The sequence below is a fragment of the Genypterus blacodes genome, unplaced genomic scaffold (assembly GCF_046128005.1).
Source record: "Genypterus blacodes isolate CSIRO-AG114 ecotype Tasmania unplaced genomic scaffold, CSIRO-AGI_Gbla_v1 ptg000094l_1, whole genome shotgun sequence".
Taxonomy (NCBI): Eukaryota; Metazoa; Chordata; class Actinopteri; order Ophidiiformes; family Ophidiidae; genus Genypterus; species Genypterus blacodes.
The window spans coordinates 2,054,008-2,070,130 of record NW_027466898.1 but is presented as its reverse complement, the minus strand read 5'-3'; the positions used below and the strand labels follow the sequence as shown (position 1 = coordinate 2,070,130).

The 16,123-nt window shown below is 40.3% G+C and overlaps 1 protein-coding gene across 3 annotated transcripts in view; it reads left to right on the top strand.

The window, feature by feature from the left end:
- Positions 1-13,759, top strand: part of LOC143007852 (vitamin D3 receptor A) — a 60,681-nt gene extending 46,922 nt beyond the window's left edge. For all 3 annotated transcript variants that reach the window (XM_076159335.1, XM_076159336.1, XM_076159334.1), the window contains 5 exons: positions 37-136; positions 877-1,054; positions 3,152-3,303; positions 3,917-4,033; positions 4,394-13,759. In XM_076159335.1, the coding sequence (XP_076015450.1) occupies positions 37-136; positions 877-1,054; positions 3,152-3,303; positions 3,917-4,033; positions 4,394-4,647 (801 nt within the window). In that variant the 3' untranslated portion in view covers positions 4,648-13,759. The remainder of the gene's footprint in view (positions 1-36; positions 137-876; positions 1,055-3,151; positions 3,304-3,916; positions 4,034-4,393) is intronic.
- Positions 13,760-16,123: the final 2,364 nt, after the last annotated feature.

Sequence of the window (16,123 nt, the reverse complement as noted above, 5' to 3'; positions counted from 1 at the left end):
GAGGCTATTAGTCATGTCTATATTCTGTGTTTGCAGCCTCCGGTACGTGAAGGCCCTGTTACACGCAGTGCCAGCAGAGCTGCTTCCTTGCACTCTCTCTCCGATGCCTCCTCTGACTCATTCAACCACTCACCTGGTGAGTCAGACAAGTCTCTATGCTCTTGTCCCTGTTCCTTTTTAGGCTTCAAGGCCGTTCTAAGCAAAGACATAACCTTCAATGAAGACATCCATGAATGAAAGTGAACAGATCTGGCTGCAAATCTGTTTCTTCTTTTCCATTGGTTCTTCTATTATCTGTTCCCAGGCATATGTGCACATACGCACATGTGCTGAACCTAGGAAATGAGATTCATTGCTGATTAAATTGTGTGTACTGCTAAGATTGTTGGGTTTTATCGAAAGTATCCTGAAGAGGAGGTTTTGGGTGATTGTGGACAATGTGTTGATGGGGACAATAGTTTTAATTCCAGAGAAGAAAGGGCAATACTATTATAGTTAGACGTCGATATAACGGCTGGTTTTCTAGTCTTTATAAGCCTGAAAAAGTATTAAGATGCCAAAACACAGGCTTTTGGCTTTTGCTTAATAAACCTGTGTATGTTTTGCCATGCGGTATATCGTAATTCTCATATGTTCCATTGACATATGTTTTTCTTTCATTGCTCATTTTCAAAATTGTGCTCATTTGTATTATTGTTGGGAGAATAAGATAATGTCCAGGTATTTAATTTCAATAAAGTTTTTCTAAAATCTTTAAGTGCTCTGTACAAACTGCAGAGAATACTCAAGACCTTTACTAATGACATAGTGACACTTAAATCATTTTTGCTCTCCCTTCTTTGTTCTCCTTTGCTTTCTTCTGTCCCCCTCAAACAGAGTCCGTGGACACAAAGATGAACTTCAGCAACCTGTTGATGATGTACCAGGATGGTGCCAGTAGTCCTGAATCCAATGAAGACGACACCAAGCTTTCCATGCTGCCCCACCTGGCTGACCTGGTTTCCTACAGCATCCAGAAGGTCATTGGCTTTGCCAAGATGATCCCAGGCTTCAGGTATGTATTGGATTCAAACAGAATTCAGTGCAATGAATCAGATTATATAGTTTAGTTTATATAAAAAATCAGTCCCCAATCGTTTAAAATAGCTGCTGATGAAAACTCTCTTATTGTATTGAGCTGTATTGTTATTCTGTATGCTGCAGTCTTCTGTATCCTTCAGCCAAGCAGCAACAAGCAGTATATAAGCTTATGTATACTGTATAGAAACTGTACAATACATTATATATTTATAAACAGCAGCTTATGAATATTCTCTGTTTATTTATTGAAGGTGTTTTACATTTTCATTTTGCAGCATGAATGACTGCAAATTGTCCTTGCATCAAAACACAATTCAGCGGGATTTATTCAAGTAATTGCATTTTACTCACATTGGTTAACTTCAGTATTCAAGCCTTTGATTGGCTCAAATGGGCTTTGATGTAAAGATGAAACAAATAATCTGATTGGATAATTTGTCCATTGCATGTCACACTCCTTTTGACACCATAAATTATATTTCGAACGAGCTGAACATTAAACTTATACAGTTATCTAATTTATGAATCTGGTTTTAGGGAGTTCTTGCACTGATTTATTGACAAATGCAATTCTGTTTTCATCCAACCAGTACAACATACAAAGACAGCAAAGCCAGCTTCTTGTAAACACACACCCTCTCACACAAAGCTCATTGATATCCTGCTACATGTACTGCATGCATGATGTTATTGGACAGGGCAGAATGCTATTATGACTCCCAAACAAACAAGCGTTTCCAAGAATATGCTGGTACAGACTGCAGCGTGGTAAATACATGAAGAACTGATAATAAATTTATAAATGTATGTGCGCACACACAAGACCGAGTAATGAAGGCTCTCTGTGTGATACAGTGCATGTGTGTGAGTGAGGCAAATGAAGAAAGAGCTCCAATGATGTATAATAGCTTTATATCTATTCTCAACTCTTTTGTATTGATGTACAGTAGTTGAGTAGCTGAGCCTTGGTTGTGTAGCTCCAAAGATGAAATTCCTTTGTCAACACAGGAGACAGACATGGTAGGCATAAAGTTTGAAAAAATAACAAAATATGACAACCGCCTGAAGCTCTTTGCATGGATTTGATGAAGCAGTCTCCAGATCCTCCAGTCCTCCAGATAAATCTTGAATGCTCCAAAGTAGCATGGAAGGAGGAGACACCTTTTCCGAAAGATACTAACAGAATATTCACCAAAGTGACTGTATTTATTTTCTTATTCCGTTCTTTGGGAGTATGAGAAATGCAGTCACCGCTTTTTGTATTTCCTTTACATGCCTCTTTTTCAAACAATACTACGTTCTGTGTGTGCCTCATGACGTGACACTGATTTAAATTGTACCCAGTTCATATAAGTTTTCCATTTGCTGTCCTCAACAGCCATTGGCTGTTAGTTCTTTCCTGAGGGGAAAACATTTGTGGTTTGTTTGGTACAAATCAGAGAACAAAAGAGAGAACAGGAAACTACAGTTAGCAAGTAGCTCTTATGAATGAAGATGAAAGTCGTGCTTGAAAGTAAACAAATATTTATGGGAATCTGTGAAGCAATAAGACTGTGGCAATCTAAAGTTAAATCTATTTCTGTTATATCGGGCAGCTGCACATACTTAAGTGGGATAGAGAGTCGCTAAAGACACATTCTTTGTAAGTCAGAGTATTAGGGCATGCTTTACTAGACACACAAAGCTGATAGTTTGAAACTCTGTTGCTACAGTAACCGTGTAATAAAGAGTGCATGATGTCTTTATCTGCGTAGGTGGGGAATTTGTTATTTTGCCAAATTACCTGTCATCTGTTAAATGGATTGTGTTGTGATGGAACAAAGTGCTATATGTTTTTTTACTGAAAACATTTCAAGTCCTTGCAAAATGGTGATGATGCAGGGGAAAATCCTCACCTCCCTCCAAACAAAACAGCAAGAGTAATGGCACAAACCTGCTATGTGCTATTTCCCTCTGTGACAAGGACTGCAAAAGCAGATGATTTGTGCAACCAGTGTGTACTTGGATTTGTCTGACCAAGCTTGTGTGATACACTTGTAAAATGTAGTGTGTGTGTGTCTGTGTGTTCCAGAGAGCTGACGGCAGAGGACCAGATCGCCCTGTTAAAGTCCAGTGCCATTGAGATCATCATGCTGAGATCAAACCAGTCATTCAATCTGGAGGATATGTCCTGGAGCTGCGGAGGACCAGACTTCAAATACTGCGTCAGTGACGTTACCAAGGGTTAGTTGCACTAAAGACATCTACACAAGAAAAAACACACAGCTTATTTGGAAACTGAAAGACATGAGTGCATGCTCACACACAAAAGGCACACACAGTCTCCCCAGTGTAGAAGTGATGCTTTTGCGGTTTTCCATGGAGAATTCAACATAAAGTCCTACAACACACACTCACAAGAAACCAAAATTTCATTATTGATGCCAGTAACACACGTGATGTTGTTTGGCACCTAATTTAACAAAGTATAACTGCTCACACCTGCACAATACTATGGTAGAGCTCACCTCAGGTATTTACATGGAAGCAATAAAGCAGCCACAAACACACACACACACACACACAACACACACACACACACACACACACACACACACACACACACACACACACACACACACACACACACACACACACACACACACACAATCACTGTTTACTCACTCATTCACACAAGCAGTGCATAACAGATGTCAACAAACTGCTCTCTGTCCTTAGTGCATGAATACAGTGTTTAAAGAGACAATACATAATTCTTAAACATTGTTCCTTCACTGACATCCCATTACGCCTCAGCCTCCACTTCTAATAATGCGTATGTGCGTGTCCTCCGTAGCTGGTCACACATTGGATCTGCTGGAACCGCTAGTGAAGTTCCAGGTCGGCCTGAAGAAACTCAGCCTGCATGAGGAAGAACACGTGCTGCTCATGGCCATCTGCCTGCTTTCCCCAGGTATGTGTTTGTGTGGGTGTGCTGCTGCTTGCCAATCGCCTGAAGTGCCATTTTCTGTTGATCATCATCAAATCAAAACTGAATTTGTTTCATTCAAACAGTGTGTGTTTGTATTGTGAATTCAAAAATTATGTTTACAGGCTAATAGTTAGACTTTGGCAAATTCCACATCCAAGTTTCTGTAGTCTGTGGACACCTGAAAGCTTTACAAACATTGAAACTGTTCCACTGCTGTTTACCTTCCAGTGCTTTCTAAGTAAAGAAAAAAAAAGGGAGTAGCTGAAGGGCAGATGTTAACCCAGTCAGTTTGGTGAAGCAAAACCCTGTTGTCACTCCACCCTCTCTGTTACCCCATGGCAGATCGTCCTGGAGTTCAGGACCACGCCCGGATCGAGCAGCTTCAGGACCGTCTGTCAGAGGCGCTGCAGGCCTATATCCGGGTCAACCACCCAGGCGGGCAGCTCCTCTATGCCAAGATGATCCAGAAGCTGGCTGACCTGCGCAGCCTGAACGAGGAGCACTCCAAGCAGTACCGCTCGCTGTCCTTCCAGCCCGAGCACAGCATGCAGCTCACCCCCTTGGTGCTGGAGGTGTTTGGCAGCGAGGTCTCATAGCAGCGGCAGAGCCATACAAGTTTACACAAACACACACACACAACCACACAAAGATTAACCAGCCCCTGCCTCCTTTACCCAGAAAATCCAAATCATGGACACATAGGGTGAGATTGATTCAACAGCTAGAAGGTAAACTTTGCCTCTTGTCCATACTTAGCCCATTCTTCTCCTCCTCTATTTCCACCTCCTGTGCTTCAAGCCGCACATCTTGGATGTCTTGACTCCTGCCTTTTCGGATAAGACACCTGAATATGCGGTAGATTTCTGCAGTACCTGGATATCCAGATTATATTTGAACATCTGGATTTGCAACATAACAGCATTATATTTCATTATACGACCCAGATATCCTGACTTGCACACATGTGGAACAGACGGATGTCCCGATTTTTCCGCATCTGCAAACTCCAAATTCACCTTTCTACATCGGCACTTCCCCTTGGGCAGTGGCCTCTAAATCTCAATTTCAACCATTTTCTTACGATGGACACTGTCGTTTGGATCCTTTTTCCTCCTTAACCTCATTTCATTGCTCCATGTTCGCATCATCACGATGAGAGGAACAGAAACATTTATATTAAGCAAGCTGGCACTTAAGAGGTACAGCTAAATGTATAGCAGAGTTAGGTATATATTATTTCAGTCTTCAGTTTACTTGCACTGAAGACATTTAAATATATTAAACATTAACATGGCTAACAGCCAAGGCAAACTTGCAAAAATATAAATGAAACATTGGCATTGAAACACTTGGTTAGGATTGAAATCATGTAGTGTGTTTTTCTGTTTAGCCTCGAATGTGTGGCTAGCTGCAGAGCACAGGAAAGGCAGTGTGTTCAAGCGGAGGTCCCAGACAGTTCAATTGAAGAAAGAAGTATAAGGAGGAATGTTTGAGTTTGGGAATAGGGGGAAGAAAGGTGAGCCTTTTGGGAACGAGAAAAGGAGGTTGGAACGGTGGATGGAGTTGCTGTGGTTGGAATTCCCTGATCAAGACAAAAGGGAATTTCACAAATCAAGAATGTATGTATATTTCTATATAAATATAAATGATAAGTATAAGCTGATATACTGTATATATTTAAGAGAGTGAATCATGATTTCTTCCATGAAATCAATCATCCACTGTTTAATGTAGAGAATTTGAAGGCTGCTCCTCTGCAATGTGTGTATGTTAGTGTCACTTTTCAGGTGACTAACATACACACAGATGCACTGAGAAGTGTGTGAGGAGTCCTATTTTTTGATGTGTGTGTATAGTATATGAGAATATTCATGGACCACAAGGGGGTGTATGTACAGGTTCTGACTGAGGTTTCAGTGCAGGGAAGCATCGTGTGTTGGATTTAGTCATTTTTGGACCTGTGAAGTTTGTAGACTGACATATACAAAGTCATCTTTCATGGATAAGGAATATCCAAATTATTTGGCTGGTTAGATTGCTGCTAAGACAGTTAGTTGGGCTGGTTAGTTGGACAGAAACCAACTGCCTGCTTCTGCCTCAGGGAAACGTTTGTCTGATATTGTGTACTTGGTGTTTACCGTGTGTGTGGCGTAAGCTTACAATCATAAGACGGAGATTGTTTTTGAAGCTCTAGGCATCACTGTGATTCTAGTCATGCTAAATAACAGTATAAGTAAGCTATACTTTTTTGTAAAACATTACTACAATATATGAATTCCTAAGCTTATCTATTAATCTAAAAAACTCCTTTTGCAAAACGATTGTTTGCATGATCATACAATCTATTACAATTCATTGCTAAATAACAGCATAAGTAAGCTAAACATTTTATAAAGAATTACAACAGTATACTAATTCCTAAGCTCATTTTCCAGATTGTTGGCATGATGGTCTAATCTATTACAGGACAGTACTGATCTTGATGTACCCATGAAAGGGCTGCATCTGTATTTTGAAATGATTGATATAGCCTTAAAGTTCTTTTATTCCTTCAGTGCAAAGTGGATATTCTATGGATGGTAGCAATATAATCAATGCATAACACATAGCATTTAAAATGAGATCCTTCACATGCTTTAAACAGCAGAACAGAATTCTAACAAGGACAAAGGGGCTTCTTTTTTTTATAGGAAACATAAACTCAAGCTTCATATCTTTCTGTCACATTCTGTCATTTTCACACCAGCCACATAAGCGAGGTTTAGGGTGTTACTTTGAGCATCATTACATATCACATCACTTTCTGTCAACACAGTGCATACTCAGTCCCGGTCCCCTCTTTCAGACCTGGATCACCCCCTTGTGGAGAAACATTGTAAATACCACTTACTAAGTCTGGACATAGTAAAGGATAAAAGTAGGCAAAATACTAAGAGGATTAAAATGTCGATGGTGAGATGTTCTGGATAAATAGTATCTTTATGCAATTAGGAGATTGACTCTAATGTTGTATTTAACTAAAAATGGACAGAATTGGCAATCCTGGTCAAACCAAGAGTGCTAACTTGTTGTTTGGTACATTGAAGAAGACTGTCATAGTTTTGATCAAGGTTTGACTGCTCCAGCTAAATTATGATTTGGTCTAAACCTGACTAATAACCCCCCCCCAAAAAAATTCACTACAATCCAAACTGGTGTAAACATGCCAGATTAAGCCAGTATCACCAAAAAGATTCAGTATTCATCCTGACCTGTTTTGGATGATGTTTACACTGAAATTGGCATTCGTGCAAATTATAGGATTCAGAAATTTCACACATTTATTTACTATTTTAACATTCCCAGTAGTGGTTGAGCATTCCTACCGGCTGAAACTCATGCACAATGGACACACAAAACAGTGCTCATATCGGTGGGAACAGCCTCAAAGCTATGGCAGCCAGTTTAAGGTACCTAACGAAACATTTGGCTGATGTTGTTGTAATATACCAGAAAGTGCCCTCTCTTTCCATTGCAACTTTATGGATGTACATCTCTTCTGTCTTTCTGAAGTCAATCGATTAGCTCTTGACAATTATATATCCATATTTTTCATTTTGATGAAAAGCTGTTTTTTGTTTTCTTTTATTTTTCTCAAGATTGTTGTTTTTCATGTGTGTCAGACTTTGCTGGCTAGCTTTGGCTTGGCTTGGCTTGCTGTGCTGGGACATCCTTTTAATGAAGCGGAGTTGAGCAAAATGGACTCTTGGAGCCTTTTCCAATACAAATGGACAAGCTCCTTCTTTGTACCATGTTCCCTTGATGTTAACTGAAGGCTTGTGGAAAAGCCTTTGATTTTACTGATGTGGTTTCAGTTTTTGATCTTTGGACAGATATGGGACGATCATCCTCCCTTCATTCCTCTTTCCAATGGAATATAGAAGACTTCTGTGCAGCCATTGTATACTTGGAGCTATAACCTGACGAGAAGGGAACACATCAGAGTATTTTCACCCTCCATGGAAAGGCAGTCCCTCTGTATAAAAGCTACACCTGCAGGACGTCAAACACAATCCAGTGACACCGTTCACTCGATTGAACTAACACCGCCTCAATCGACTGACTCAGAAATTAGCCAATGGCAAACAGCAGCAGCATGGCCGTGCCTCTATACTTACTCACCAACCATCTAACAGCCTCTTTGTCTGCAATAGCCATTTACAGCAGGATTACTTCTCATAGCTTTAACTCAACAGCCAATCAGGCTCTGCTTTTGGAAAACTGTGGCCCACCAAGGGCTGACGGGATATCGTGGAATGGCTGCTGTGGAACAGGACATGTCACTTTATTGTGAAAGGGTGATTCAGAAATGGTTTCTTGACCAGATAACCATCGCATTTATGGAAGTATAAGAGCAGCCACAGGCAGAGCGAGTGCTGCAGAGGCAGTGACGGACAAGAAGTGTCCCCCGAAAACCCAAAGTGTGACATTATCTGTCTCACTACAATGTGTCTTGCCTCGTTAGCGCTTAAAATAGCTCTTCATAAATAAAAAAAAACCTCTTCATAAAAAAAAGAAAAAGACATGTTAAAAGTCGTACATTTAATTTCTGTCACATCAAATCTTTGAAGAGGAATCCAGGGCGGGGTGAGATTCTGCGCTTAATGGGTTCTAAGAGTAAAGCATCTGCCATGTTAGCTTTGCGCTGTTGTTTGGGCATTAAGCTTTTAATTTCCCCAACGAACAATTCAATTTTAATGCCTTTAAAGATCTAAAAAAACGAAAAAAAACGCAAAAAAAAAAAAAAAAAAAAGCACCAGCGCTTACATCGGCCTCCAGGTGGCACTTTCACATCAGGCTTTAAATTAAAGGATGAAGTCAGACGATGGCGCCAGCTTCCCCCTGTTGGCCCACATGAACCCAAAGATGACAGCCGTCCCGCCCCCTTCCAAATGTCCTCCCATCAGCAGCTCCACCTCAGTAGCCTTATTTACAGAAACCTCACTCAGCTGGAAACATTCAGCAAATACCTCACAGCAGTTTACAGGACAACAATTCACTACAGCCTTTAAGGAACCAAACATACACACACACACACACACACACACACACACATACACGCACACATACCACCACCACCAACAACAACAACTCCTCTCTCCTTCACAACTTTTGCAGTTTTTTTTGTTTTGTTTTTGTTTACCGTACAGTAAAATAGTTGCCAGTTGTTCTTTTTGTGTAAAGAAGATGATTGTTATAGCATCTTATCGCCAGTAGACCAGTCAGTATATGAGTGGATCCCAATGTTTCTAAATGTTAGGTGTCACTCTGATATCTCAGCCTCTCTCTCTCTCTCTCTCTCTCTCTCTCTTTTTTGTAACTTTATTTATTGTTCCCCTTTGTTCCTCTCTTTTCTCTCTTGTTTCCCGCAGATAAACAGGATGCGCGGTTAAGCTTTGGCGCTGCGTTTAACCAAACATACTACCTCTCCCTCCGCACATACAGTATATATATTTTTGTCTCGGCTTGATTGTGTTCAGTACAAAGCATCACTTTTATTATTGTGACACTAATTTAGATCTTTGTGTATATGTACAGGATATTCCTTTAATCTCTTTCCAATGCTGGATTTATTTTTTTGTACCTCAGCTAATTTCGAGAAAAGTCTACAAATCAAGAAGAGCTTCAGTCACTAAATCAGAGGCCTCAGCATCGCTTCACCACTGAAGTTAAACTATATTCACATTGCAGCTCAAAGCGCTCTCATCTGCTTCAGTTGTCCTCCTCACGTCTAACAGATTGATTGAACAGTGAACTGCTTAATGGAAGTGTGACGAATGGATCAAAGTGCAGAATAGAAGGATTCAGGCAGGGTGATTCAGAACAAATTCCTCTCATGGGCTAAGAGTTCTCAGATTGGGTCTGGGCCAGGCAATTACGATAAGAGGCTAAATGTGCAGTTTAACCAAACCGCTCAGCATTTGACCCATCCGCTCTATCAGGAGCAGCAGAGCAGCACCTACTGACGAACTCCAGCTCTTACAGCCTAGTGCCTTGGTCATGGGCAATGGCAGGAACATTGATCAAACACATATTTTGTTTTGTGGCGAATATTGTAGCCAAAGGAAACTAAAAAAAAAAACAGAGGAAACTCCACTCAGAAAGGACCCCAGGACAACACAGGGTCTCCACCCCAGGACCCGTCACTCAGTAAGGCAACAGTGCCACATTATGCAGCCTCTCGGCCCCCAGTAGGGGATGATGAGAGACCAAGGATCTACGGATTAATTAAACGCTGCCAGAGGAGCTCAGGCCAGATTCAGAGTATTAATTAATCTCATCCTGGAATAGACACAATTCGACAGTTTCCGATATGATTTGCATTTTGGGAATGAGCATGAAGGCGTGCAATGTGAACATAGTGGACAGAGAAGAGAATTCTCCAAAATTCCATAGACAGCGGGCAGCATGTCCTCGTTGGAATCGACCCTCCGTGAGTCCAGGAACCCTTTTCATGCTACTAAAGTGACTATAGTTGTGGTAGAGCTGCACATGATTTGGCTGAAAGGCTTGTATGTAGTTTCTATTTCTGCTTCTCTGGCCCCTTTTGCAGAGCTAAAAGTGCTTGACTGCGCTTACGCCATCAGAAACTGCTTGATCATGCATGTGTGAATGCTTTTAGCTTTACACAAAGGCTGGAGGTGTTGTCGGCATCGATTCATTCAGACCCAAATAAAAGGAGTCTGGACCGGTGGGTAGATTCCGATAACTGGTCCGTCCTACCCTCCACGCACTGCTAATGCTTGTTTCCGGGTTCAGCCCACTGAGTCTGGCTGTTAGTTTGCTTTTTTTTCTCGGTATCACACTTTTCACGCGTTTCGTCTCTGTTGCTTTTTTGTCAACTGTCTGATGAGGGTTGCAACATTGGGATCTTGTTTTAGATGTTCTAGAAACTAAAGAGTGTGTATTTCTCTGTCAGCCAAGTCACACCCACCCACCTCAGTTCAACCATATCACTGCCTTCTTACAGAAATCTCCATAACTCTGGTTATTTGCTGCTCTCACACCAGCCTTCAGAATATGCTGTGAATCACAACACGGAGCCTATACTGATCACTCTGGTATTATATCCACAAATGAATCGCATTTCAGCTCGTCACGCCTCTCTAACGTTCATTTATTATCCTTGTCTACAATGCGAGACACGTAAACTCGCTGAAATATAGCTTTGGATTGGTTGGTTTAGGTCTGTTGATTATTCAGTTGTTAAATTGATTTTATATTTACCCAACAATCTGAGAATATAGAATAAGATAAGATGTGGGACCGAGTCAAGTCACCCATGAGTCTTGGGATGTCTCGGCACCTCCTCTGGAAGTCATCTTAATTAATGAAACGTGTAAGGTAATCAGAAAATTCTCTGCCATTCAAATTTACATTTGATTGCAAGCAGAAAATTTAGATGAACATGTTTTAGAAGGGAAAGGTGGCTTGCAATGTTAAACTACGGACTGATGGCACAGAAATGTAATGTCAGGCGACAGATTTGTTGATGAGTCCGTTGTATCCTTCAAAGTCAATGAAAGAGACTAACCTAAATACAGAACTTTAGATTTTGTCTGAGTCGTAATCACATATACAAAGTTTGCTATACCTTTCCGTGACCTCTGTAGAAGTCAGTGGGTGTTTCAGTCTACAGGCCCGGGATAGAAATGGAGGATTGCAGGTCAATAGAAAATCAATTTTCCTACTGTTGTAACAGACTGACGACATCATTCAGGGCAGATAGTCACCTGTTGCTCTGATCGCTTCTCTCTGCTACCTCTCTAAATACATGCTCGCTCGCTCACACACACACACACACACATGCACTTAAACAACAGCACTCAAAGAGAAACACATACTGACTGACTGTACATACACATGTACACAACAAACTCTTATATGGACACACACACACACACAAACGTAAACTTGTTGCGTGTGCAGCTCTCTCTCTCTCTCCCTCACCAGCAATTTTTGCCAATGATGCACTTGTGTTTTTTCTTGTCTCTAAAAGCTCTGCAAAATGTTTGACATCTAAGAATTATTTGTCACCGTCTCTTTTAAAGAAACTCTAATATGTCTAGTGTCCTGGGATAGCCGGGTGTGTTGTAGGATTTGACTTTTAAATAACACAATACTCACGCTTCATAAATGTACATACAGTATTGCTCTGATCAGTTGAACCTTGGTGTGCCTAGAACCCACAGCCTTATTTTGGGACAATATCAGGGGTTTTAAAACAAGAATACAAGACGATCTCTCTTTGTATTATTCATGTTAAGACAGTTTCATTGAGTTTTTTGTCTGTGTTTCTTCTGTTGTTCATTTTCACCCTGGTTTGGTTGTTAGTTGGTTGTACTGGTTTTTAGTCAAGTAGCTGGGAGGCCAAACAGGATGTGCTATGTCAGTGTTTTTTCTCCCTTCTTCTACTCTCTGCTGGTTCTTTTTTTTAAGAAACACTTAGGCCCGCATGAATATTGGTTCCATTGAGTTGAAAGGCATTTCTGCGTTTTTGATTTCTAAAAAAGAAAAGAAAAGCACTGTAAAAAGAGTCCTTCATTAGACAGGTTGGCAAAAGAAAGTCTACTTCAAGACTTTTAATGTAAACAAAAATGGTGTTTTTGAGGCCTTGATTTTGTTTACAGGCTGAGTGTATAGAATGCTATCAAAATAATAGTAGTTGGATGTGAAATAATTGGGTCTTCTTTAATCTATAAATATTTCTATCTATCATATATTCAGGTTTATTGTTTTATTTTTGCAGTGTGCAATATTTATTGGAGTACACAATCAATTGACACCTTCAATTCTTTCCCAATCTTTTTCTATTTTTTATTCCGGATATTCAAAAATGTATAGGAAACAAGTAGAGAATTTGTAGGCTTAATGTCACAATTCATTAAAAGCCAAACCTGGTCGTCCTGTCTAATGAAGAATTTTCACAGTGCAGCTCTTAAGGTGACCAATTCAATAAAAAGTCAAATTCCAAAGTTATTTGAAACACCCTGTTCAGTTTACAGGTCATAAACTTTATCGAATTTCCAAATTACATCATAGTCAATCAAGACAAACTCCATTTATAATAAAAAGTCTGCCGCTCAACCCTGTGCAATCATAGTAAATGTCCTCCCATGTTACTGTTGTTAAGTGAAACAAATGTTTGTAATGACGTAAATAGAATTAACATTCTCGAAGAAGCTAAAGATTTTCTTTTCTATTTTCCCTGACTTTAATTAGTGGAATGTCTGAAAGGTTTTACTCCAGCAGACTTTGACCTCCCTCAGCACAAACCGTCTCATCTGTAGGGAAAAAGCATGTTCTGATTTCAGCTGAGTCCCAAGATAAGTACCTTTACCTTCACACATGCACACCATCATGCAGTAACATTCACCAGACCTCAATGATTCTCAAAGAAACTCTTTTCAACATCTACAGTTGCCATGGCATCACTGTTAATGGCATCATCAGTAGCCCTCTATAAAATAGTGTTATTATTTACATACCTTAGCCAATTTCTTTTGTTGTGGTTATATCACCGCCTGTTTTTTGTGCTGCTCTTTCTTTTTGCTCTTCACTCTGCAGTTGATCCATTGTACATTGATTACATGCGTTGTATGTAGTAAAATACTGATAATGTTCTGGGGAAATCACAAATAAATCCGCTGTACATATTGATGCAAAGCATCTCATGTGTCTGTTTCTCTGTCATTTAAAGGTGTGTGTTCTCTGTATTGCACGAGCGAAGGTTAAGAGCAAAATTAATTAGGGGCAGAATATTTCTCTCGTGTCTAAAATGTAGTGTTACACAGTGATGAACCAAAACTACCGACTGTTAGTTTGAATGCAGACCACAGAAGGTGTGAAGTCATGGCAAAAAAAAATCTCAATCCCCTTAGCATTCTTTTTATCAGGTTTGACTGTAGAAACACAATTTAGTATTGTGTGTATTAAAGTGAGTGAGCAACATGTACATGCACCTTTTTTCCTCTGGAGGGCGATAATACTCTTGTGGTCATCTGGGTTGTACAGCGTTTAATGTTTTTTTTTGTCAGTTCAGCAACGTGTGTGTGTGTTTGTGTGTGTGTATGTGTGTGTGTGTATAAACAGTTAAACTACTAGTCATTACAGCCTGCTATCCTGCATATGTAAGTGTTGCAATAAATATATAGTCATGAAAGCTGTTCACAGTAAAACTGTTGCTGAATGGGAAAAGCAAGGGCTTGAATTCTGTGTAAGGACATGCTGTCATCATTTTCCCCAGAAAATTTTAGTTCTGGCCTTTGTAAGAGATTTCCCCTAAGTGTTGAGGCAGAGGCTGCAGGATGAGCGGGAAGGAGGGAGGAGGAGACTTTACTAAAATAATTTTAGTAAAACATCATTTTTATTAGTATGAGCTTGTTTGAAGTTAAGATGGGTGGACGCAATAAGCAATGGAAAACCATTCAGACACTTCCCTAAACTGCTGCTATGTGACAAACCGCACCCACCTGACATGTTCATTGCAAATGTATTTGTCCCAGGTCTGTAAATGAGGAAGAGGAGGAGGATGACAAACCACTTAGCCTGTCTGTGATGAGAATCATCCAGACATCATTACAGCAATCTGCTCCATGTGACCCTGCAGACAGAGCCTGTTAGAAAGAGAAGGCAGAGAGATGGATAGAGAGGAAGGCTGAGTGATGAAGGCTACTGTATATTATCCATTATGATAATAAATTTACAGCTCTCTTTAATGCACATTTCTGATTGGTCAGAGCATGATCAATCATTGTCTTAATAATAGTCACTGAGCTATAGAATATTTTCTCAGTGGAAGCATGTAGTCAGTGAGAAACCCATTCCAAATTATAATACTGTGGAATTATTTATGTTTTTGTTAAACAAATAAGCCACAGCTGGGCCATCAGGACTTGTCTTGTCCTTATTCATACGTTTTCACCCTGAATTTGACCGTCTGGATGGCGTGACCTTGGTTTGCAGTGAGCTCTGGACTCAGAGTTGTTGGTGAGGCGGGACTGGTTGGTTGCAGTGGTTCAAAATGTTTCAGAAACGCTTATTTTGTGGATTTCCCTCATGTTGATCCTGACGCAGCTCATTGTGGATGGACAACTGTGCATGCAGGCTCGACATAAACGGCAGCAAAACCACCATCAACACATGCAGCAATTGTGGTTCATCATAATGAATTCTTCCTTCGTATTAAGTTCACCTCAGACCTCCAACCAGATGCTGATGTCTCACTCAGCACTGTGTTGATGAGCTTCATGGTGCATTTAGTTCCAGTTAAATTGTCTCAAGTTTTGATAGTCACATTCCTGCATAACTATCGCATGCAGCAGTGTTGGGAAATAGCTCTGACACACAGAGATGTGCACAGGCGTGCATGTACACACACACACACACACACGCGCACAGACATGTATAAAATTGATACCCCCACTACCCTTCCTTAGTCATATCCTGCTCATAGTGATGTGTTCAGATGTTCTTTACTGGAATGCTGAAGTGTGTCGCAACCATCCCAGTTCTGCACAAACAGAAATGAACACTGTTGTGCTGGAAGTCCACTTTATGCCTATGAAGTAATTTCTTAAACATGTGATTTATATGACGTGTTGTGTAACATGGCAAGAAGTTGAGTTTTTAGAAACAGGCAGGATCACATTATGGTAAATGTCGATTCTTGAATGCAAACCTCTCTTCCTGACATCACAGAGAGGATATGGCATCGTCTTTCGGGGACACATTGGTAAGAATAATGATTTGTCTGTTATCATATATAAGTTGCAGCCGACAAAGCATTAATCTGCAGTATCAGGGTTATGTGACATTGTGACGCAGGTGACAATGGTTTCAGGAACCAAGTTCTCGCCCACTTTCTGCAGTTACTTACTTTCACAAATGTCACAAAGTTTCAGTTACCATGTTGATGGACTATGAGATAACGTTTAGATTTCTACTGCAGTAACCAGGTCACATATGCACTTAAATTTCTGTTTCGCATATTTAAGGAAAATACTGTGGCAAAAGAACGATTTATGTCATGAG